Genomic DNA, 26,161 nt, shown 5'->3' on the forward strand with positions numbered 1-26,161 from the left:
TCTCTAATTTGCCTCAGAGGGGGAAAAAATTCCTTCCTGACTCCAAAATGGCAATTGGACTAGTCCCTGGATCAACTTGGACTATGAGCTATTTCCCATAACCCTGTATTCCCTCACTTGCTAAAAAGCTATCCAACCCCTTCTTAAAGCTATCTAATGTATCAGCCTGTACAACTGATTCAGGGAGAGAATTCCACATCTTTACAGCTCTCACTGTAAAAAAAACCCCTTCCGAATATTTAGGCGGAACCTCTTTTCTTCTAATCGGAATGGGTGCCCTTGTGTCAGCTGGAAAGACCTACTGGTAAATAAAGCATTAGAGAGATTATTATATGATCCCCTTATATATTTATACATAGTTATATCTCCCCTTAAGCTCCTCTTCTCCAGCGTGAACATCCTCAATTTGGCCAGTCTTTCCTCATAGCTAAGATTTTCCATACCTTTCACCAGCTTAGTTGCCCTTCTCCATGGGTGTCCGCAGAAAATTTTCCAGGGTGGGGCAAGGAGGCATCTGTGGGCGGGCCTGTGAGATAGGTGGTGTGTCACTGCCATCAGGGGGTGGAGCTATGCCACGGCGATCAGCCGATCGCCGGGTCAATCAAGGGAATCCTGCACAGTTTCCCTAATTTGAAAAACCATCCAGGAAGTTTTGACCCGGGCAACCCTTCAAAATACCGGTTGTCTGACAAGTGGCAACCCTAGTTTACACAAAGATGGCAAAGTGGCAAGTTCATGTATAAATACCCCCAGAACTCACAAACAGATGGTACAGTGGCAAGTACATGCATAAATACCCCCAGAACTCACAAACAGATGGTACAGGGGCAAGTACATACATAAATACCAGCAGAACACACAAACAGATGGCACAGGGGCAAGTAATTGTATAAATACCCCCAGAACTCACAAGTACAAGGCTGCAGACTGCAATAGATAGGGCTTTCCTTCCTTCGTTTTCTCCCGCGCTGCAATCTGTGCTACTGGCCAATCAGATGCTCCCTGGCTGCTCTCTCTCTCTGTCACAGCTGAAGTATTACGATCCGGCAGCACCGTGACAAGGGATGGGGGAGCGAGCACCTAGGGAAGGAGCTAAAAGAAAACTCTGCTGCACAGAAGAAAAATCTTCGAGGGATCGCGACAGAAACCACAGTAATCTGGGGCCAATGCACGAACAGGTGGAAACTTATGTGCACAGTCCCAGGGGGGGCACTGCCCCCCTCTGTGGACGCCCATGCCCTTCTCTGCACCCTTCTCTTATACAATAATGTCCTGTTTGAGTGATGGAGACCAACACTGTAGAGCATATTCTAGATGGGGCCTTACAAGTGCTCTATAAAGATGAAGAATGACCCCCCTCCTCCCATGACTCTATGCCCCTTTTAATACAGCTCAAGACCTTATTTGCCCTTGATGCTGCTGACTGGCATTGCTTGCTATAGCCAATTTTATTATCTACCCACGCAATAAGAAGATATGGCAGGGTAATGAAGGGGAAGGGCAGTGGAGGGAGGGAGGAAGGGCAGTGGAGGGAGGTAGGGGGAGTGACGGAGGGAGGGAAAAGTGCTAGAGGGGAGGGGAGGAGAGCAGCAGGGGAGCGAGCAACCTGGACAAGGCAGAAAACTTTTGAATAGGTACCTGCCCCCACATCTTTACGCCCTAGGCAGGTGCCTCTTCTGCCTACCCCTAGTTCCGGCCCTGGGCGTCTGGAATAGGGAGAAGCTGTCAGAAATCTATAGTCTTAAATCAAAAGCATGTTGCTTTCAGCAGATCCACTTGCTGTTTATTTGAAATAGCACAAGTACAAAGAACACCCATGCTGCTTATATTGATTTCATGAAGCTGTTTGCTTTAAAGTCATCAGAAAATGTATCAACAGTCCCATGTAAATCATAATGTTTGCATTTACTATTTATAGTGGTCACTGAATCTTTCCATGCCGTATAGCTTGGTTGTAACCGTTCCCGAACCTCCATCTATTTTGATGCACAGATTCAAGAGGGAAGTTGGAGGCCGCATTATTTACATTTCTAGAGCATATTTATAAAGGTGTGGTCAATTATTTACACCAGAAAAATACTGTAAAATGTGGCTGCTAATGGCGGGATTTGCAATTGTCTGTCTTTTCATTCATGCCAGGCCAGCAAAGTCATTACCCATTCTTTTGAATCAGTGTGTAACCCTGCCAAGTCAATAAGACAAATACAAGTGGAAAAGAAATTATGGCCTATAAAAGTGGCTTCAATCAACATCACTTTTTGTAATACTTTTCCCAAACAAACACTTTTTTATAGACTGGAATTTTACACAGCTACACTTGAAGCAAAATTCATAACACAGCTTATTATATTATGTGTGATTTTACACAGTATGCAGTGGCGCAAAAGTAGATTTAGAATGTAAAGAGAAAAGATGTTTGGTGAATTTCAATGCAATATTTATTTATAAATATAATATATATTACTCTCCAGGGCAAGGTTCTGGACAAAGCAACAATATATGACACAGAGCCCTCCAAAGATGGAGCTACTCAAGGGCAAACTGATGGTCAGCAGTTCTCTCACGCAAACATCAGCGGCATCAATCTTGATAGTCAAAGGACAAAAGGCAAGAACGGAAGCAAATTTAAAGACCTGCTAACTTTTTGGGTAGACTCTTATAAAAGTCCAGGTTACTGCACCTTAAACCCTTATTTACAGTAGCTAGAGAAGAAACAGAGGCTGAAACACCCATAATATTTGATAAAACCACAAAAATTCTGAATTGGCTCACCAGAGCAGGACAATCTTCAGCAATTTTAGCAGGATCCATACCAGAGCCCCTTTCTGATGAAATAATGGATAGCCCAGGAAGGAAATCTGACTGATGAAAGGAGCATTTTTTTGTTGTTAGCATATAGATGCTGAAGGACACGTTTAACATGTGCTTCTCTTCAGAAGTAGAGAAAACTAGGATGTTGTCTAATTAGACCATGAAAAAAAGACTGAAAATAATCCCAGAGGTAGTCATTAATAGTCTTGAAGATAGCAGGTCCACAACATTTTAAGCAGCTCTGGAATCCAAGAAGGCCTGATTGAAGATAGCCTAGGAGTCAAATGAAAGAGATACTGGCAACAACAGATAAGAAGGGTTTCCCCTGACAGTTTGATGAGTGGAAAGTTCACCTAGAAGAGACTACTCTCCCATATGTAGACGCCACAGTTTCCCATCTTAATTGGGCAAAAGATGACAGATTAACCTTTTGACCCACAGTACAGACACAATCCTGCAGATCATCATCATCAGGTCTTCTCCTGAGCAGTGAGCTCTATCACCACTTACAGTATACAGTTAACATGGTGTCTTTTTCAGAGGGCAATGTAAAAGGAGAAGAAAGGAACGTTTTTACAAATACGGTGATATAATCTCTGTAAAGTACTGCAAAATATGTCCGTTAAAGATTAAGAGGAGGAATATGATGTCTATTTCCCAGATTAACTCTGTAGCAGAATTTCAGTCAATGCTGAGAACAATATATGTAGTGTGCCAGTGTAACATTCGGCCTCCATATGTCTAGTGGTGGTAAAGAACAAGTGAGCACAAAACAAACATTTTTACAGCTGCACACTTTATATAATGTACAGATGTTTATTCTGTATTTAGATAGGGTTTAAACATTTTTTTTTTAAAAATTAGAGGCTGATGGCAAATTATGAAATAATAACGTGATACTGGAACTGTAGGTATTAAAGAACATGTGTGCATTAGGTTTCTTCTGTTTTGTATCAATATATTACTGAAGGCAAAGCTAAGGGGCACAAAAGACACATGTCCATCAAGTTCAACCTGCCTGTTGCCAGTTGAAAGCAAAGAAAAAAACCCATGTAAAACCTCTCTAATTTACCTCAGTGAAGGAAAAAAACAAATGGCTTCTTATCCATTTAATGATTGTAAGAAATAATAATACCATAGAGAACTATAATCCATGTGTTCTAGTATTTCCACATTTGTAATTTCTTCTGGGTTGGATCACTGTATCTAATGTCACATCATTTCTGGTTGGTCCCTCAACAATCTGTGACAAGCAATTGTCATGCAGCAAACTTCTACTGAATGTGCTGGCAGTACTGTTGCTTTTTATATTCACTGTGTGGATTCTTTGCTCGCTCAAAAGAACCAGAATCCTAGTAAGAGGGTTGAGGGATATTATTATTAATAATAGTATATATCTACACTCCCATCAACAAGGCTTATTCAGAAAGGAAAGGGCAATGGCTAGAAAGGTTAAGAACACTGAACGTGTATTTACATAAAAAGAGTTTTGCAAATTGCACAGCTTTTATAAAGGAATCCCTAATTTTGGTTAATTTAAGTTCATCATTATAAAGACTAACAGCCTTTTCAACAGTAGAGACTCTTCATTTACTAGCAGTTACACAGGTTATACTGTATATAGGCTTAAAAAGTTGAACTTGAGGGATGCATGTCTTTTTTCAACCTAACTTACTATGTTACTATGAGGGGTCCATGGCATACTCATACAATTGACTTGCTCACTGGCTTTGACTAGTTCAATCTATAAACTGCACCCCTTTTACTCTCCACATTTTCCTTTATCGTGTTTTTCCAATAATGCGTCGCATACAGACATACCCTTCTTCCTGATCCATCAGAAACAAGGTATAGCCTTCAATATTTACTGCACAGTTGTGTTACTCATTCAGCTACGGTATAATTCAGCAATATCATCATCATTCTCATCCAATCTCATTGATTCCAGCTCACTAGCCATTTTACTAGCCAAGCTTCTTGCATTGGAAAACATACATTTATTACTACACAAGTTTGTATGTTTTATATTATGACTTCTGGTCCTCCCTCTTATATATGACAACCCCTTCTTCCTCTCTATCCCCATTTTCCACAAGTAAAATTACAGACAGCACCAATAATAACAACGATGAAGGGAAGAGAATGGTAACACAGAGAATGTCATTTGTGAAGGGTAGTTTGAAAAGTGTGAACTTCTGTTAAAGAGAAATTGGGATTATTTGGGGTTGATATCAATCCCATGACTCATTAGTTGATAAAAGGTACAGCTGGATATCTGTAGAGAAGTAGTTACGTAGGTAATTTAGCATAAGAACTGAGTTAATGCAGAGTGATAATAAGCGAAACAAAACGTATAAATAAATTGCATGGGTTTCTAGCATTACCTTTGATATAAAAGTAGATAAATAGATTCACAAAGTTTCTGATTATATCAAACATAATCAAAAAGAATTAATAAAATGATAGTGTTAGATAAAAACGAATGTTCTAATTAGATGAAAACAAAACGTTAGCAGCGCAATTAAAGGAAATGATGCTTTTGCAGACTAACAGCTTGCTGAGTGCAATAAGCCTGTAGTGAGGAGGCCTGCTATATTAATGGTACCTCTACAAGAGGAAGGTTACTAGGTTATTGCAGTGTATTCCTAGATAAATAAGCCACAGGCAAAGTGAATAACACGATGACTCTAGTGAAGAAAGCTAATGATTCCAATATACTTTTATAAATAGAAAAGGGAAATGACATAAATGCAAAACATTTGGAAATAAAGTAAATGAAAAACATCCATATCACAAATGAGGCAAGTCAATTACTTAAAACAAAACATGAGTATTATTTTCCTGTGGTGCCTTGTGCATTGGGTTGTGTATGTTTGTTTGATGAGATAATAAATTAGTCATATTTCCATAGGCAGCAGACATGGAGCAGAAAATATTCTTGGACTTCTCTCAGTGCAAATCTAAGTGGGATGTATGAAGCTCAATTTAATATAAATTTTGCCCAGGACAGGGAGCCTAAATGTTGTCTTTTGACGTACAAGATCACGGTGGAATGGGTTTGAGGAAAGAATAAAGTAAAATAATAGAGAAAATAACTCTGGATATTTTCTTTAGCTGATAAGCTGTGATAGCATGGGAATCAGAGCTGCATTTTCTAGTAGACAGGTCTGTTGTGTGTACTTAGTATATAGCATGGGTGCCACACATTTTACTAGGGTTAGAGAATGAGGGGCTAATGATGAGCAATGTAAAGACCCTTCAAATGTAATTTCGCCCTGGCCCTGATTGCTTGAATCTGTAAGGCTTAGAGGTTTCCAGTATTGTCTAGAAAACAGGATTTTATGGTGGAAGGCTGGTGTATTTTTACCCTGAGCTACAAGAGTCTTTGCAACAGTTTACCAGTAAAAAAAACACATTTCCTCGTGTTGTAAGGAGAACATATAGCAACAAATATGGCTTCTAGCTGCCACTCAGCATATAGGAAAAAGATTCAGACACAGTGTACTTTAATTATCTGGGACTTCAAAGTTTCCTTGTTGGTCTCAGAGTTTCTGAGCAAAGAAAAAGTGAACACGGTTCCACCACTCAGTTGCACATAATGCATATTATTGCTGGGGCTCAATGAAAATGCTCCTATAGCTTCAGAGTACAAAGGGTAAGTGAACACAGTTCTATCACATACAATGCACATTGCTCCTACGGGTTTAATGGCATTAAAGGTTTTTAAACACACGTCAATATTTAGTACACAGCAGGCAGTGTAGGTCTTGTGTTAAATGAGAAGCCTTGACATGATACGTGAGCTTACAAATTGTGGCCCAAATGTGGTACTGTGCATGCGCCTGCCCGGGCCCAGAGGAAAGAAGAGAGAAAAGCAGCAATATCTTGGCAAATGAGCTTATACAGAAATACCCTGAGCTGGTGCAGTTTTCTGCTAACAGGGGCACTGGTCTGGGGTATCAGGTAAGCAATTATAATCACTGGGGGGTCCTAACATTTGTCACCCCCATCAATGATTATACTTTTAGTTTTTCTTTATCTTTATGAACATCCTTTTCCTTTGCTAGTCTTAAACAACTGATTTAACATCTCTTGGGAACCATTTTAAATAGTACTTTTCTCTGTTTATAGCACCTAATACTGTATATGTCGACCAGTATACTATCATCTGCCCTGGGATTTGGATTTGTCACATATGCATACCAACAGTTGAGCTACTCAGCTACTTATAGAACACTTATAACTTGGAAGCCTGGAAGTGGTGAAGAAGTTCATCCGCTCATTTAGTGATGTCATCAAACGAGCGGATTTCTCCCCAATATGGCCACATCGAGGTATTGGGCTGATCTAATCACTGAGCCCTAATGGAGGCGTTACGGGTGGTCGGATCGCGGGACCACATCAACGGAAAGATGCAACCGCGATCCAACGGCATTTTTTACCCTGCGCAACCGCGATCCAACGGCATTTTTTACCCTGCCCAATCGGCATCTGGCCAACTTTCGGCCTGATATTCACCGCTCTTTGAATGACCACACACGGGCCAATAGGCTGCCGACTCGGTCTGTCTGCAGCTTTTATTGGCCCGTGTATGGGAGCCTTTAGAATCAAAGTCAGTAGAACATTTCTGCCATGCCTACTTTTAAAGGCTGTGCCTGCATATAAAATTTCGATCCATCTAAAAGTGTAATTACTGTATTTGTGCAATTGATAGATCATCATTAAGAGAAATATGTAAGTGGCATTTCCAGAACATCACACAGTAAGAGAAATAAATAATTGCAACCATAGCACATTAAACAGCGACAGAAGTAGCTATGGAATCCCCAGTACATTATGCGGAGAGAGCAATGGGTGATGGATCAGCGCTGCTTTGTAGGTTAAAAAAGAAATGGTAATTTTCATGTAAAATTTGAACTTTGTACATTGCAATCCGTTTGTACATGAGGCTTAATATCTGTTTCTTTATGAAATATGATATAACCGCACCTCAGGTTAAAGTGCCAAATTCAAGTAGACATTTCCCAGTCCTCCTTTGCTATGTGTTGAATTTTTGGGCAGTAGCAATTCTGACACATTTAGAACATCTGCAAATTGTTTAGTAGATCACATTGCCTGAGTCAGTTTCTTTGCTGTATTTATTTTATAGGATAACTAGTGGCTTGTCCAAGACTGGCATTACCGTGGCCATGATTAACAAGCTCTGTTTGTTACTTGAAATCCCAGTCTAGAAATACAATTTTTTATATTATCTCATAATATTGCAAAAAAACAGATGTTTCTGCTTGTGTTAAATCAGGGATATATTCCGTATAAAGACCGTTGTTGCTGGAAAAATCCAATGGACCTGCCACGCGGCTTTAGATAAGTCCCAATGAAACGTAACTTGGGAAGTTACAGTATTAAATGAACTCATAACTCTGAAATGAAACACAGCTGTTCTAGTCTGTTTCAGTTAACCAGTTTTCCGTGACTGCTGAAAAATGGTGGGGAGCCACAAAAGTCTGCAGATTCTCATTTTTCAGTAAATATTCTGTATAAACAAAACAAATCAACCTAATCTGGCTGTATAAGGAAATTTCTTCAGTGGGATAAGGATTTTAAGCTGTGAGCAAGTGAAGTGTAACGCCTTGAGTGGGGCAGTGTATCTAGTGCAAATACATGTAACAAAGTGCTAAGATGTTGCCAATTAAAAATATATATCACTTCTAACAAATGTTCATGATAATACAGCATGTCCTGATATGTCACATTTACTTTAAAAGGTAGTGATATATTTAAATGAGGCACATGATGGGGCATTGAAGGCCAGTGCCTACATAAAGTTGGTTCCATTGGAGAACATCTCCTCACCTCAGTGGCATAAGTGTATATATGTTCATGAGATCTTTAAAAAAGTTAAAAGTTAACTATTAAAGGTAAAACTGCTCCGTGCTGAACTTTTTCATACTTACTGTAAGAAAGGCCCCTCAACTAGTAAAGTTTTTCTCCCAAATTTCATTTGACTTCATGAACGCACACGTGACCTTAATAACTAGAGCCAAAAGGCTTAAGCAGTTTTAAATTGGCCTCTATATATGTTATAGAATGTCCTATTGCTAGCAACATTACAATTGGTCTTTATTATTTATTTTTATAGTTTTTTTTAATTATTTGCCTTCCTTTTCTACATCTTGTCAGCCATTCAAATGGGGTCACTGACCCCAGCAGTCTAAAAACGATTCCTTTGAGAGGCTACAATTGTATTGTTATTGTTATTTTTATACTTATCTTTCCATTCAAGCCCTCTCCTATTCATAGTAACATAGTAAGTTAGGTTGAAAAAAAGACACACGTACATGAAGTTCATTCTTAGGGCCATATATAACCTACCTAACTGTTAGTTGATCCGGAGGAAGGCAAAAAAACTAATTTGAAGCCTCTCCAATATGTATTTTAATCAAACCACTGCCTGGTATATAAGACCCTAGCAACCAGAAAGCTGCTAAACAACAAGCTAAATAAATTAAAAACCACAAAAAAAAATAAAAGAAGAAAACCAATTGCAAATTGTCTCAGAATTTCATTGCCTATGTCATACTAAAAATTAATTTAAAAGTGAACAAAATAAGGTGATGAGGTTATTTCATTTTGTCATTTTCTTCTGTCAAAAGAAAGGATTCCACCTCTCCCAAGCAGGCTTCTGACCTGCACCCGCTCTGCCTCCTGAAACATACGTTGCCTTTTTATGTGGATCTGAAACCCATGCACAACAGACACAAGTTTAGGAAATCCAGTTCACGAAAACCATATTAGATAACTGAAGAATGTGCACATCAGTATTACAGCAGCTTAGCCTTTTCCTTACTGGAGCAGAGTACTATATTGAAAGATTTCTTCATATCACGTACATCTCCTCAGAGCTAAAAACTCAATACCCTGGCTACTACTAACACAAAATAACAAAAGTAGTGGGTGAGGGATTAAAGATTTTAAATGCACAATGGCTTTAGTACAGTAACAGGCAATTTAGCACTTATAAACAATGAGGAGCGTTAATATGGCATGTGAGTTTACTTGTTTTGGCCAAAAACCTTTTTTTGGTTGTGTAACAATTATTTATAAGTATTTAGAAAGTCTGAAACTGTGCAATTAGTTTCTTTCCATTCGTGGGCAAAGTGTCCCAGTATATCATGTCTAGCAACTGCTCTGTTGTTTGTTAGTTGCTTGTCAGTTTTTTTTTCATTCAGATTTTTTAGTATATGGTCATCTTAACTCTGTACAATCACATAGTTACATAGTTAAATTGGGTTGAAAAAAGACAAAGTCCATCAAGTTCAACCCCTCCAAATGAAAACCCAACATCCATAAACACCCTTCCCTATTTTCACATAAATTCTATATATCCATATCTATACTAACTATAGAGTTTAGTATCACAATAGCCTTTGATATTATGTCTGTCCAAAAAATCATCCAAGCCATTCTTAAAGGCATTAACTGAATCAGCATCACAACATCACCCGGCAGTGCATTCCACAACCTCACTGTCCTGACTGTGACGAACCCTCTACGTTGCTTCAAATGAAAGTTCTTTTCTTCTAGTCTGACGGGGTGGCCTCTGGTACGGTGATCCACTTTATGGGTAAAAAGGTCCCCTGCCATTTGTCTATAATGTCCTCTAATGTACTTGTAAAGTGTAATCATGTCCCCTCGCAAGCGCCTTTTTTCCAGAGAAAACAACCCCAACCTTGACAGTCTACCCTCATAATTTAAGTCTTCCGTCCCTCTAACCAATTTAGTTGCACTTAGTCTCTGCACTCTCTCCAGCTCATTTATATCCCTCTTAAGGACTGGAGTCCAAAACTGAACTGCATACTCCAGATGAGGCCTTACCAGGGACCTATAAAGAGGCATAATTATGTTTTCATCCCTTGAGTTAATGCCCTTTTTTATGCAAGACAGAACTTTATTTGCTTTAGTAGCCACAGAATGACACTGCCCAGAATTAGACAACATGTTAGCTACAAAAAACCCAAGAACCTTCTCATTTAAGGAAACTCCCAACACACTGAAAATTGAACCTCATTTTCCAGTTTTCTGCCCAGTTTTCCAACTTAGACAAATCACTCTGCAAAGTGGCAGCATCCTGCATGGAACCTACAGTTATGCAAAATTTAGTATCATCTGCAAAAATAGAAACAGTACTTTCAATGCCCACCTCCAGGTCATTAATAAACAAGTTGAAAAGCAAAGGACCTAGTACAGAGCCCTGCAGTACTCCACCCAACAACACTGGTCCAATTAGAAATCGTTCCATTTACCACCTCTTTGTAGTCTATCTTTTAGCCAGTTCTCTATCCAGGTACACATACTATGTTCCAGACCAACATTACTTAATTTAACAGTAACCTTCTGTGTGGCACTGTATCAAATGCTTTAGCAAAGTCTAAGTAAATCACATCCACTGCCATCCCAGAATCGAAGTCCCTGCTGAACTTCTCATAAAAAGAAATTAAATTAGTCTGGCAAGATCTATTCTGCATAAACCCATGCTGGCACAAAATCATAGGATCATGATTTGCTACGAAGTCCAGTATATTATTCTTTATAAACCCTTCAAAAAGCTTTCCTACCACTGACGTCCAACTAACTGGCCTATAGTTTTGAGGCTGAGAACGGGATCCCTTTTTAAATAGCAGCCCCACATTAGCAATTCGCCAGTCTCTCGGCACTATGCCAGACCTCAATGAATCCTGAAAAATGAAGTAAAGAGGCTTGGCAAGCACAGAGCTAAGCTCGCTTAGTACCCTGGGATGAATACCATCTGGCCCCGGACCTTTGTTTATCTTAACATGTTCTAGTCTCTTTTTAATTTCCTCATGTGTGAACCATGCATCATTAGTTGTATTACTAGAATTGGGACTATTAAGAAGGAAACTTTCATTAACTGGTTCCTCATTTGTGCAGACAGACAAAATATGAGTTTAGAATCTCAGCTTTTTTTTTAGTTCTCATCAATCAGCTGACCCCCTCTGGTATTAAGGGCCCCACCCCTTCCTGCTTCATTTTCTTTACTGTTAACATATTTTAAAAACATTTACTAAATCTTGACACATGCAATAATGTTTCTTATCGTAAATAAAGAAATGTGAAAAAGTAATCTTACCTCATAGAAGTGCTTCAATATTTGACACATTAAATATATAATATATAAATCTATGTTAAAAATTAAATAACCTACCAATTTATCCAACAAAAGGCCTCTGTCCACTTTTACACCTTTCAAGACTTCACTTTTCATCCTGGTTTAAAAAATAAATAAATAAATAAATAAAATGTAAGAATTTTTATATACATTCATGAAAAATAAAAGCTATAAAATATATTTATTAATGCATATCTCTAGATCACTACAAACTGATATAAATTATCCACTAACGTAAAGCATTTACTGAGAAAATGTTTAAATAACATATATAATTAAAGTGAATAAGAATATGCAAGAATGAATTCAGACATATGCCACATGTGGTTGGAGTGGATTGCGGTACACAAAGTGGAACAAAACAATGAGATTTTTGCAAAAGATTTCATTGCAGGTAGTGCAGTGGTGGAGTCTCCAAGGTTGCCATAGATATAGCCAACAGTATGAATTACATACAGTACAGACATCTTTTCTTAACATAGACAGTGGCCTACCCTTCTTTAAAAAATGCAATCTTGGAACAGGGGCAGGAGAAATTAGAAAAACCTAAAATTGATTTTATTCCTGACTTAAAAAAAATTAGCAATGATACAGCTGTTTGTCTAAAGTTGTGTTAAGAAATTCTTTTCTGCAAAAGAGAATCTTTGAGTCAATTAAGGACACAGAATATGTTTGCCAGAATCATTGTCTAAGAATGCAGAATACCTTTAAACTAGCAAATAATCAGGATTTGCCCACACTTTTGCTAACCAATAATCATTGTGTTCCAACATTCAATCCCATGCTGGATATAGGGCTATGCTTTTGGCAGATGTTTTAATGACTTTCATAGAATTGGGATTACTATTTAACATGTAGACATGTTAGTTGTGTAATTGCTTCAACATATTGCAGAATACATTAAGGTAATGAAGGGATACCTTATATAGTTTCTGAAATAGAGTGATGATTGGTTTCTTGTTTCTAGATATATTTTGGTATGTAATCCATGGACAGATGCACAAAACAGTATGGTTTCAGTATGTAGCAACAGCATATTGATTTCTTGCTATGAGTCCAACCACTCTGGAGTAAAATTTACACATTGAGTATACAGAACAGATTTGGGATTTTACGAACAATCATTGTTGTCTTAAAACTCACAAAATCACCTCTAACCTAATTCATTTTTAGTGCTAAAATTAAATCTAATTTGATATAATGTTGTAATGCTGAATACATGTTAAATAAATATAAAAGAAAATACATCAACCTTGATAATTTATGAGGATATCATTGTCCATATATTTTTAATAAAGTGTAAAAATTGGACTGAGCTTTTGGTTATTTTTTTCACTTTAGTGCCATTACAGTCCCAAGAAACTAGGAAATGCTTGTGAGTACATACCCTTAATGAGGAAGCATCACATAACACTTATATGTAAGTGGAAATACTGAACACAGTTAAGGGGGTGGTTCACCTTTAAGGTCATTTTATTATATTATAGAATGGCCAATTCGAAGCAACTTTTTAATTGGTTTTCATTATTTATTTTTATAGTTTTATAGTTATTTGCCTTTTTCTTCTGACTCTTTGCAGCTTTCAAATGGGCGTCACTGAATATCTTCTAAAAACAAAAATAAATAACTCAAAAACCTTCAAAAACAAGCAATCCTTAGGGAAACCCCACGTACGTTTACAAATTGTTCACAAAGAATCTTAAATAGGCCCCTGAAAATAGGCAGAATTTAATTTCAACACAAGTCCTATTTCATATGCTATTTTTTTTTAGCAAATGTATTTTTAGGTGTATACTTCCCCTTTAATTTAACTATTTTCCTGGTTTGTCTAGTTTGTATCAATGGTTCTCACCTATACCCTTTCCCAGCTTTAGCTCCTGCAGTTTTTTTAGAAGGAAGATTATTCACAGAAGTTGGTAAGGTGTAGGTATAAAATGGATAATCCTCTATAAAGGGGTACTCAATTTAAGCACCATCATTCCAAGAAGGATAGGTGTTGAGGATGGGAGTATGTTTAATGAAATAAATGATCTGAAAAGCCCAGTAAGTTACTGTAGAAGCAGCAGATAGGAGAGGATACAAGGTGTTTAAGGTAAAAACTGTGCACACATAGATTTAGGTGTCCAAAATAGGGATTTAGCTCTGTAGGCTTTAATAAAGAAATTTTCCAAAGTCGGTTCCATCTAATGATTTATGAGCCTCCCAGAGTGTTGGGGGCCGATTCATGAAGCTCGAGTGAAGGATTCGAATTAAAAAAACTTCGAATTTCGAAGTGTTTTTTGGGCTACTTCGACCATCGAATGGGCTACTTCGACCTTCGACTACGACTACGACTACGAATTGAACGATTCAAACTAAAAATCGTTCGACTATTCGACCATTCGATAGTCGAAGTACTGTCTCTTTAAGAAAAACTTCGACCCCCTACTTCGGCAGCTAAAAGCTACCGAAGTCAATGTTAGCCTATGGGGAAGGTCCCCATAGGCTTGCCTGAGATTTTTTGATCGAAGGATATTCCTTCGATCGTTGGATTAAAATCCTTCGAATCGTTCGATTCGAAGGATTTAATCGTTCGATCGAAGGAATAATCCTTCGATCGTTCGATCGCAGGATTTGCGCTAAATCGTTCGACTTCGATATTCGAAGTCGAACGATTTTAGTTCCTAGTCGAATATCGAGGGTTAATTAACCCTCGATATTCGACCCTTCATACATCTGCCCCTTGGTGTGCAAGTACTATTGTTAATTAAAAGAAAAAATATTCTTTACAGTTTTTTTAATGACGTCTTTGCCGTTTCTTCCCTCGCAATATAGCCAAGATACTCCCCTTTCTTTCACAAACAACAGCCAAAACTGGCAAATTGGTGATTGCAATCACCAGCAGCACTCGCACTTTTGGAAATAACTTTTTTAATTAATTCTGAATGTACTATATTGTAATTAATGTATTAAATTGTGATTGATCAATTTGAACTAAGTTCAATTTATTAATTGGCACGTTGCACTTTTAAGACAATTCATATTAATTAAGCACATGTACTTTTTGTAATTATCAAGGTTCTGACTAATTGGTAATGAACTATATTTATTAGTACATGGTAATTTGGGAATGGATTAATAGTTGCTTTCTAGCCATTGATCAGTGAGCAACACTATTATTGGAATAAGCAGTGGAGAGAAGGGGTTTTTACTATTTTTCTTCAGTTAATAAATCTCAGTTGAGTAAACAATACCTCTTTTTCTCCAGGAAGTGAACTTTTAAATAAGTTATTAAGGGTCCTTTATCCTATTTCTTTTCAACTCTTTTTACGGTGTATATTTATTGTATTTATTGCCACACTAGTCCTTCCAGTGTGTAATTTTATATAATGGACAATGGAACTTATAAATCATTCTTGTTTTGTTTTTTGTTTTAAAGGTTAATTTACTAGCTGTTTTGGTGTGGTGAAACCATTATAAACCATGGCCAAAATTGTTGCAAGTTTAACCAGAATTTTCTTGAGTCATCAAAGTCATCAACATTTTACACTAAATGAAAGATTTTGTGCTTGTGGAAATCTGGTTGACAATAATTTTTAACATGTTTTAATGAAGGAATACATTTTAAGTAATAATAGTAGTACAAATCCCCGTATTCCATACAATGCACCTTATTATTTATGCTTTATCCTTGATTTAGGTGGTAAAAACAATTGCATTGTCACACAATTTTGCCCCAAGTATTAAAATTTCAAAAGTCTTAACAGGTTATACACTCCCTTGCTACAGACAGGACATTATACTCCAGATTTTAATTATATTTATAAGTCATAAATGACAAACACATTTGGTGAATTTCATATTTATCACGTACTTGTTAATGTGGAAATTAACTCTCTGCTTTTGTTTCTGTATTTCAGCAATTTCATTTTGAGTTTTAGTTTCCAACCTGCAAAAAGAACAGTAATGAAAACTATTTTAGTCCAGTTCAGATTCATAATAAAACACACACAATCTTATTTTAATGTGTGAGTTTCAAAAAGATTAAAGATAAAAAGGGATCTTACATGGCATAATCTTTCCTTAAATTTTGCCTGAGTTTTCGAGTTTCCTTAATAATATCCTGATAGGTTGGGCCAACTGGCGTAATAAATTTCTGGTCAAGGAATTTTTTTGTATTTTTTTAATAATTTGAGAATATATGGTACTCAGATGTAACACAGAATAACAGCAGTTACTTGTCAAAAACCAATTAGTACCCAACTGTGTTCATGCAGAAATATCAATGCACTCTCTGTGAATTTTAAATAAAAAGTTGGGGTGGCCTGTTCCTTCTCCAGATCTCAGGTAAGAGGCACTGGTGTCCACTTCTATTTGCTCCCTGTCATTTGCCCCACAAGTCAACACCTGTCGCTTTCTTACCCTTTCAAAAACGTGAAGTAGGGCAGTGGAAGTGCCACAACAGCCCAACACCATAATGAACTAGAATAGACTGGTATGAACAGACCATAGTATAAAATACAGTATAAAATACAAAAAAGTCTTTATTCAACTGACATGTCTACAAAAAGACTTACAGCAATATCACAACAGACCCCTTTTTCTAAACACAGTGGCCCATTACTAACAATCGAATTTCAATTTTTTTTTTACCAAGAATCTCTAAATATTCGTGGTTTTTTTTCCATTTTTTTTTTAAAAGCTCTAAAGATTTGAGATTTATTAAGTGTAAAAACCACGAAAAACCTCTAATACAAAACTTCGCCAGGTAAAAGTTGTTGAGGTCCTAATGAAGTCAGTGGGAGCATGATCCTATTGGACCATTTTAAATCAATTTGGACTTTTAGAAGTTTTCTGGGGTTTTTTGCCAAGAAGTGTTTTTTTCACATCATTCAGCATAATTTTACAGTCATACTTTTTATTCATATCTTTTAATATATGTCATGACAATTGCAGTTTTAGAGTTAAGTAACCTCTAAAACCACTAAAATTGTACCTTTGATAAATAGGCCTCCACATTTTCCTGAAAGTCATTTGGTACCCTTGGCAGATATCAAATTAATACATTCTTTTATTCTAATAATCTCAGTTAAGATTTTGCTGTGAATTATAATTGTAATGCTAATATCTCAAGATGCCATAGTAGACATTTGGAATTGAATCTACGGCATTCAAACAAGTTAGAAGCAAAAAACAGCAATTCCAAGAGTATTGGGTCAAGGTAGGTTCCATAATGAAAACAATTGTAATTCAAAGGAATTTGTAATTTGTAATTTTCCAATGCACATTAATCATCTTCAACAGTTTTTAGTAGTTTTATAATTATTTCTAAATGTAATTGCAGTTGAAAGCAGTGTTTATCCCTTTCAGTTGTCTGGGTCTGACCCTTAAAACGATGTGTAAACAAGTCAGAAGTCAGGTCTCCTTTGCAGTCTTAAATCAGTTTTAATCAGCTCGCTTGCAATGTTGTTTCAGGAGTCAAAACCAGGAGCGCAGAATGCGGCCAGAGAGCTACTTTTTTAATAGCAATTACATTTACAATTGACTTTGAAACCATTAAAAATTTGTAAATAGTTGTAATATACATTGGAATGTTGCTTAGAATAACATTTTCTTTCACTATGCAAATGTAATGGGCCACATAAGCTTCTGAGCAGTAAGTAGTAAGGCCTTAGGAGGAGGCATGACACTGGAGAAAAGCCTGTTATGTGGTAGCCAAATGGTTAATCAAACTAGTAGTCAGAACACAGGAAATAGTCAAGACAGGCAGCAAATAGAATAGTCAAGAAGGCTGAGGGCCAAGAGTTGGTGACAACCCAACTGTCTCTGGGTTAAATAAGGCCAGTAGGATTAAGAGCAACATATCTTGCAGCTTAGGATCAAGTACAAGGTACTGTTTCATTATTACAGAAAAAAAGTAAATCAAGTGGAACTTTCTGGATAACGTATTTCTGGATAAGGGATCCCATAACTGAATAAGGAAACTTATAGTAAGGGTTCCCAAAAAAAAATCAAAAATCTTTTATTAGGACATGAAAAGCGACCTAATGCGTTTCGTGCCTTTGGGGACTTACTCATGAGCCCACAGGCAGAAAACACATTAGGCCTCTGTTTTCATGTTCTAATAAATGATTTTTGATTTGCATTAATTTTTGTTTTGATTTTTTGGAAAACCTTACTTTCATTTTTTCAGTTGTTGACACACACCCACAGACCGGGTGGACAGCGAGATCTCCCCTTTCACTTTACATATAAACTACTGAACACATCTCAGGTGGTGCCATTATTTACTACCTACTCTATACTAATTTGTAGGCTCCAAGCACTGCTTACTTTCTAAGGGATCCCACACTTGTACTATGATTTTCATTTGAAACAAATTTTCATAACACTACAATCTAAAATTAGAAATTGTTTAAGAATGGATAGTTGCTGTTCCATAAGATTAACTATGGCTTTTATGTTGCTTTAGAAATTGATCTGTACTGACCTTTTATGTCCTCTACTGATTATTTTGTACACACCTAAAACATTTTATAGAAACACAAGGAAAGACTGTGTTTAGTTTACAATTTTCATTTGTTTGAATTACATAATAGAGTATTACAGCTCTGTTGGTGGTCTCATTGTGTGCAAAAATAATGATCCTAATTTACAGTATTTGGCAGACTACTTGCAATGTTACTTTTATGAGTATGTAGTCATCTTGTTACTCAAGCTTTCATTTCTGTCTTTAGATTTTGTTTGTCTCGTCTGCATGGATAACCACACTGGGAAACATGCCATCAGTGGCTAAATAAGTGCCCTTCCAAAATCTATTCAACTTCTTATTCATACATCTACAATGCGAGGTTTAATATTCTGACTTTAGTAAAATGACAGCTTTACCATTAAATATGTTACAGCTGGAAAAAGTCCAACTGGAACATTTTTGTTTGACAGTTGTCAAACCAGACCGTGTCAATCCTAATATGCATCAACTATTAGGTCACTCAGTGATAAAAATCTACTATATAAATACAACGTCAATATAATAGACTGGGTTGCAGAAGAAACTGGTTCCGCCTTTGGTAAATGTTATTATTGTAAAAGTGTCTCCCTTTATATTTATGTAAATATTTATTAAAAAAATGAATAAAGAAACCAAAACATTAATTAAATAAATCAGCCATCCAAGGAATAACTGATGAAATAACATTTTTACATTTTTCCAATTTATGAAAAATTTCATAAAACGTCAGAAGCATGTCAGTTCGTTTTAAACAAATTAACTTTTCCATGAAAAGACAGCACACATTTCTGCTCAGCTCCAACCTATAACTCCCCCAATGCCGGGGGAGGGAGAAAGATTCAAAAAATGTGTTTCTTTGCAAAGATGAATTGTTCAGGTGTGGGAAAAAATTGTTAAATAACATTTACCACCCTACAGAGTATTCATAAATCAACCCCGTAAGTTTATGTGCTCAAATGCTTTTAACAAAGATACTTGTGTCTGTACATGTGCCTTGCACCTTGTGTTGAGAGGCAATGGGCTGGTTCTGTATGTTAAATGGCAAAGGAATTTGAAACGGAATAATAACAACAATAAAATTTATAAAATACTATCAGTTCCTAACATAGTGATCAACGTGGGTACTTAATGAAAAGTTTAAATTAATCCAGTGCCAGTGATAAAAACAATTATTCGAAGGTGCTTCCACCTATAATAATAATAATAAAGTGACTTGTGCTGATTCTGTAAACACTCACTAAAGTGATGGTGGAATAAATAAAAAATCCGGGATAAAATCAGGCTTCTTGTCCAAAGTTTTAGGCTATTAAAAGTCAAACAATTTCAATAAAACATCCACATTTTATGGCATGGAAATAAAATATTATGAATGAAAAATAGGAAACAAAAGAAAATAGCTAAACATTCCATCAAAAGAATTAGGTCTACAAGCATCATTTTGCAGTGCAACCTTAAACTTGCCAATTAACAAACCCACCACTATTTCTGGGTACCCTCTTAGCGTTGCTACGAGATTCCAATTTTGTTCACAGTCAAAAATTAAGCTTCAATAACACTTGCCTGAAATCAAAAATAGTTAAATGTCAAATGCAATGGTTTCCTTACATTTTATAAACATTTTATCAGTAGTTTATTCTCACCAACATTTCACAAAACTAAAAGGATATGGTAACTGAGATATTTCAGCATGCTTCACTTTATGATTTTGGCCTTTTTCTTTACCACCTGGGAATTGATGCATCTTTAGGTAGTTGGATATTAGTGGGCTGTGACCTCCAAGTTTAAACAGGACATGATGAAATTCTGGTCCCGGACCAATTAAGTGAGACTGAAAAATAACAAAATAAACTGAAATAAAAAATAAATTCTGTGTGGATATTGAGATACAATTTGCTGAGAACTCAGGATATGAATGAAAAGCTCTGCTTTATAAACTGGACTTTTTGTCCTTTCAACCTTACATCTGATGATTTCCGTGTGGTTCTGTTAGATCCGACGCTGGGCGACAAAACGCCTGTGTCAAGTCGGATGCGACGGAACCAAGGTAAGCAATACAAAAATCAAATGGTGTTGCATCGTTTGTCCGACGCAACTGTCAGATGCAAACGCTGCACACTGTGTCTGCATCCGACAGTCGTGTCACGTCGGACGAACGCTGCAACAACATCCGACTTTTGTATTACTTACTTTGTTTCCCATCGCATCCGACTTGACGCAGGCGTTTTGATGCCCATCGTTGCATCCGTCAGAAGCACACAGAAATCGTCCGTGTAGTTCTACCCTCAGACTTAACAAAAGACTTGAATTATTTTCTCTTAATGGGAGTGGCATAAGAAGAATTCCCTAGTTAATAGAGGTCTAGGCTCAACTCCTTTAAACAACCGTGCACCCTCTCACCATGACTTCCTCACAGTATAGATGCCATGACTAACAAATGGTTCATCCAATGTGTCTACACCCCTCCTCACAGCTAACTTTTTCCCTCTTTGATCATCAACTAATTGCTTTCTCTACTAAACCCTTCATTCAGTACCCAACTCTTTTCTTAAATCAAAGGATAGCAAAAGTATTAAAACAATAAACAGTACTATAATACAGCATTTCAAGTACCTATATAACTAAAAGGATTTTTTTGGCAATAAACCTGATTTACCTTACACAAATTATTGTATATTTTACTCAAGGTGAACTTAAGGTGAAGTACTGCAGTCAGTTATAGTCATTGAAACTTTTGTGTTTGCTGTGTTATTTTCTGTCCCATAAAAGTTCATACACACCACCCCAGGCAACAGTGTAATTAAGGTCTGAGTCTTTCAGATAAAAGCAGTTGATTCTGCTGTTTTTATCAGTGTCTATGGGGCAGATTTTCTAACGTTTGTATTTAGTTCTTTTCCCAAAATGATATGTTTTAGGGCAGAGACAGACGAGAAGATTCGGGGAGATTTAGTCGCCGACGACAAATCGCCTCTTCTTCAGGCGACTAATCTCCCCAAACTGCCTCCCCGCCAGCTAGAATCTAAATCTCTGGCGGGAAGGCACTCAGATCGCTTTGTTTTCCAAAGTCCCCCAAAGTCGTCTTACGAGGAAATTTCAGGCGGCTTTGGAAAACGAATGCCATCCCGACTGTGATTTAGATGCTAGCCGGTGGGGAGGCAGTTTGGGGAGATTAGTCAGCCAAAGAAGAGGCGATTTGTCGCTGGGTGACTAATCTCCCCAAATCTTATCGTCTGGCTCTGCCCTTAGTGCTAAAAAATAATGGATAATTTCAAACCACGAATTCATAAATGATTAAATATTAAAAACATGAAAAATACTAATATAAAACTGAAAATACATCTGAAAGATGGCAGTGTCATGTAGAAGTCAATGGGATTTGACCTTTTCAATTGTGAAATCTGTAATTCAAGCTTTTAGAGGTTGTCGGGTTTTTTTGTTTGTAATTGCACAAAATATTAGAGGATTTCGCAATATTTGGATTAGTTCCGCATTTGTATTTGTTGCTTTTTATAATAGGGTATTCTAATAAATCACTTGTTTTTGGTGGTTTTAGAGAAAAAGAGTTAAATCATCCTTTCTAAGACCACTGTAGGAGATGTGTTTGTAATGGTCATGTTTTTGTGTATTTTTCACCAGTGGTAGACTGATAAACAGTTGACTCCAGGAAGAATGTACATTGTTGCAGCAAGTAAGGCTGTATTTTGCAGGCTGGATAAATGGGTCCCTGGAGTGAATGGAATAGAGCTGGGTTGCTCAGTTGAGTGTTTTGCAGCTGCCCAGCTATAGTTTTCTGATTAGGCTGCAGGTGTGCTGCAAATAAAAGAGGTTTGGGATTACACTTTAGTGCCCTGGAGATCTCCTTGTGCTGGAGGAGGGTGTGAGGCCCTGTGGACATTATCTTGTGCTGGATGGAGGTGTGGTGATGCCAGAAGGTAAGCCAGGCCAAAAGCTGATGAATTTGTGTCCCTGGAGGGAAAAGTCAGAAGGGCTTAAGTGAAAAACCTGTACATGGAAGCTGCCCTGAATGGTGAGAATCCCAGAGAGGGGGAAAAGTTTGAATGCTTGATGCTGAAACACTAATGAACTGTATTCCTGTGTGTTTATGTTGGGAAAGGCTTGGAGAAATAAACCGGTGTTTTGCCTGAAGACATGGTTTCCCTGTTTTTTGCTCATGATCATTTATTAAAGCTGCCTTCCATAGCTAACTTGCCTAAAAACTACGTGTACAGGCAGCCAGCTTGTCACAGCACTACAATGTGAATGTTCATAAATGGGCCTCCCTGTCTCTTATCAGTGTATATTTTAGGGGCAGGTTTATTAGGATTCGTGTTGTGTTTTCCATGAAAATTCAAGTTTTCAAGCTGTTTTTTTTAGATTTATTATACCCCGACCCTGGAATCCGAAAAAAACACCACATCTAAAACCTGTCAAGGTCATTTAGAAGTCAATGGCAGAGGTCCCTTGAACCATTTGAAGATGTTAATAGCCTTCATGAGGTTCAAGTTTTTTTCGGATGGTTTGGCCAAAAACTGGAATGATTCAAGTGATTTCAGTTTTTTTCCCACTGAAAACTCGATCAGTTAGTCTTCGGGTTTTGCAACTGAGTTTTTTCCATTTCCTTTTTTTTCTTAAATAAGAAACCATTTGAGTTGTGAGTTAATTCGAGGTTTAATGCTAACATTCGTCCTTTGATAAAGGTTTGGGCAATAAATAAAAATAACAAGCAAGGAAAACAGAGTATCAAGAAAAATAGTTCCCAATAAAAACCACAAAAATTGTCCCTAAATCCTCATTAACTTAATATTACTGTAATGTGTAATCAAACAATGGCTCTTTAAGTTTGGAGTATTCTTTTCCAGTCTGGATAATTGTAATTAACAGAGCCTCTGACTTCTGGTGCAAAGTTGTACTCTGAATCTTGGCTACATTTTATCTATTAACGCAGCCCATCTGGGAAAAAGAAATTGAGAAAACTTAATTAGTATCATATTGAAATTTCAGTTCCATCATCAAACTGCAAATTACTGCTTTGGATTTAAGGTGCTTAGTTCATTAGGCTGCTAAGCTCAGTTAAAGCAGTTAGTGTTGGCCCTTTATCTTATGCAATTGGCTAAATAAGTTCTTGGTTTGATTAAGTTTATAGACTTTACCTCATATTATATATTATATATTATATATACATATATAAAAGCCAAAAAGTTCCAGTCCTCGCATATAAAATAATAGTAGAACGCCTGGGTGCAGTGTCACAAGAACAAACAATAGAAGAAAAATCGGTCCACACACTCAGGACCAGGTCTGGACTGAGATTCAAAATAGGCCCTGACATTTCAGCTACATAGAGGCCCAAATAGCACCTCACCAGCCCACTAAATAGTGACTGTCTATGGCAACTTACAGCAGCCCCTCTGGCATTTGCCAGAACCCACAGATTGCCAGTCCGGGCCTGCTCAGGACCCAACAAATGGTGTTTTATTATTAGGTGGCTGATGTTTCGACTAGCAATCTAGCCTTTGACATTACAAACAAAACAATGGAGTGTTTGAGTGGGTTTATAAATCAGTGTATATAATGGTATGACAAAAGTAATAGAGGTGCCAAGGAATATCAGAGATCAGATGGATCGCTTGCTCTTGTATCACGTATACGTTGGATTGGGTAACCTTGGTAACATGATCAATCTGTGCATTACTAAGGAAGTTGGTTCATAGCAACAGCTAATATTAGGACTATGTTAGTTCACAATAAATTCCGGGATAGGGTTTTGCAACAGAATTCCGAATAAAATACCAGTGTGTGTATATATATGTATATATATATATATATATATATATATATGTATATATATATATATATATATATAACAGTCCATGGGTAGTTAGCAGAGTACACTGGAATTTTTAAAAAAAACTTAATTTATTTATTAAATTTTAAAAGAGCATAATACATGCATCATTCATATATATATATACACACACACACACACACACACACACACACACACACACACACACACACAGTGGCGCAACTACTGGGCCCCACAGCAAATTCAATTAGGACCCCCAAATATTGATAAGTTGGCCTAGCCTACCAAGATATATGAAGATTGCTTATTAATTAGGGCCCCCTACACTCCCCCCCCTGCTTCCTCTGTAATTACGCGCGCGTATATATATATATATATAATTTGTACCTCTGTAGTTGGTACATCTTTAACTTCCAGCACTGATGAATGACAGGTCTCTCTTGCCGCTTGAATCAGGTCATCCAAATTAAAGTCCAATTGCCGTTCTGCATCTGTAGGGAAAAGAAGTTAGTATTAATTCCATCTTTCGAAGTAGAAGGAACTGGCTACTATACTGTATGTGATTCTATTGTGGATAAAGCAAAAGATGCAAATGGTTATAATTTACTGTGATATTAGAAACAGAAGTTCCAGGCGGCCTGAGCACATTCTCGATTCAAGTTTAATGCAGCCATTGTTGACATCATACATCTTGCACACATTCACTATTTGCTTTGACGACAGTGACTATTATTGTTAATATTGAGTGGTAATGTGGCAGGGTGAGCTGTATATAATAAGGAAATAGCTGACAGGCCAATGGAAAAGTTTACCCTTTCCGACATATGGTTAGTTCTGATATAACGCACACCTCTCTGGATAATTGTTAGAATACAGAAAAGTGCGACTCTAATAATGCCTAATAAATGCAGTTGAATATATTATGAATACAAAATTCTTATAATACATAATTACGAATTCTATAGGCTGCCTTTACTAATACAGGTGCAGATTTGCCCTAGGTGGGTATTTGCTTTCATTATTCTAATACACTAATCTAAACTATTTCCTGAATGAGTACAATGAGTTACTGCACTGCAGCAAGGTTATACCTTTGTTAGCTTGGAGAACTGGCTTTATTGTGAAGCACATTGAGCAAAAGGTTTTCTTTGAGCATCCCATTTATAAAAGTTGGCGTCACAGTCCCGAGAGGTTTTTATAGCCAAGAAAAACACGGTCATTTCCAGAATGGAAAAAAAATAGAATCACGAGAGATTAAACATTGTGTTTCCTAAAATCTGCACTGTCTATTTTCAAATCTACTTTAAAAAAACACTGGTGCTTTTGGGTTTGATCTCTTCAAGGCAAGGCAAACTAATTAAGATGTGGGTCCAAAGTGAAGTCAGCTGTGGAAAAATGTATCACCAGAAAAGAAAACACAGATTTTGGAACTTATTTTTTGATCATAACAGGAAATAGATGGAACAAAACCTTTAACCGACGACTACAATAATCCGAAAGGCTGCCGCCTTTCAATCAACAACAATATAATTTGGGTAATAGGAAAGTTGGAAAAAAAAAGGCAATTTCATTGGGTATAATAGTCCTTGGCATGAACCCCAAAGGCAAAACTGCACAAAGCATATTTTATTTCCCATAACATATCAATGTTGAATCAGAATGCAATTCTGTTACAAATCTTCCATAAGCATTAATGTACTTCATTAAACATGTACATCTCATTCTAGTTCATAAACACTGACTGACAAATACTATGATAGTAACCTTTTCTTACAGCATGGGAAATTTCTGGTATATCAAATGTTTGTGGAAAAATTATATGTATATTGTTACATAATATGAAAAATGTCTGTAGACTCCCATGGCACCA

The 26,161-nt window shown here is 36.9% G+C and overlaps 1 protein-coding gene across 2 annotated transcripts in view; it reads right to left on the reverse strand.

Annotated features, from left to right (window-relative positions):
* fam227b.L (family with sequence similarity 227 member B L homeolog) overlaps positions 1–26,161 on the reverse strand; it is a 156,732-nt gene that overhangs the window by 2,931 nt on the left and 127,640 nt on the right. For both annotated transcript variants that reach the window (XM_018253097.2, XM_018253096.2), the window contains exons 13-17: positions 24,679–24,782; positions 20,156–20,316; positions 16,045–16,122; positions 15,852–15,926; positions 12,035–12,095 (exon numbers count right to left, since the gene is read on the reverse strand). In XM_018253097.2, coding sequence (XP_018108586.1) covers positions 12,035–12,095; positions 15,852–15,926; positions 16,045–16,122; positions 20,156–20,316; positions 24,679–24,782 — 479 coding nt within the window. The remainder of the gene's footprint in view (positions 1–12,034; positions 12,096–15,851; positions 15,927–16,044; positions 16,123–20,155; positions 20,317–24,678; positions 24,783–26,161) is intronic.

The sequence above is a fragment of the Xenopus laevis genome, chromosome 3L, assembly GCF_017654675.1.
Source record: "Xenopus laevis strain J_2021 chromosome 3L, Xenopus_laevis_v10.1, whole genome shotgun sequence".
NCBI classification, from domain to species: Eukaryota; Metazoa; Chordata; class Amphibia; order Anura; family Pipidae; genus Xenopus; species Xenopus laevis.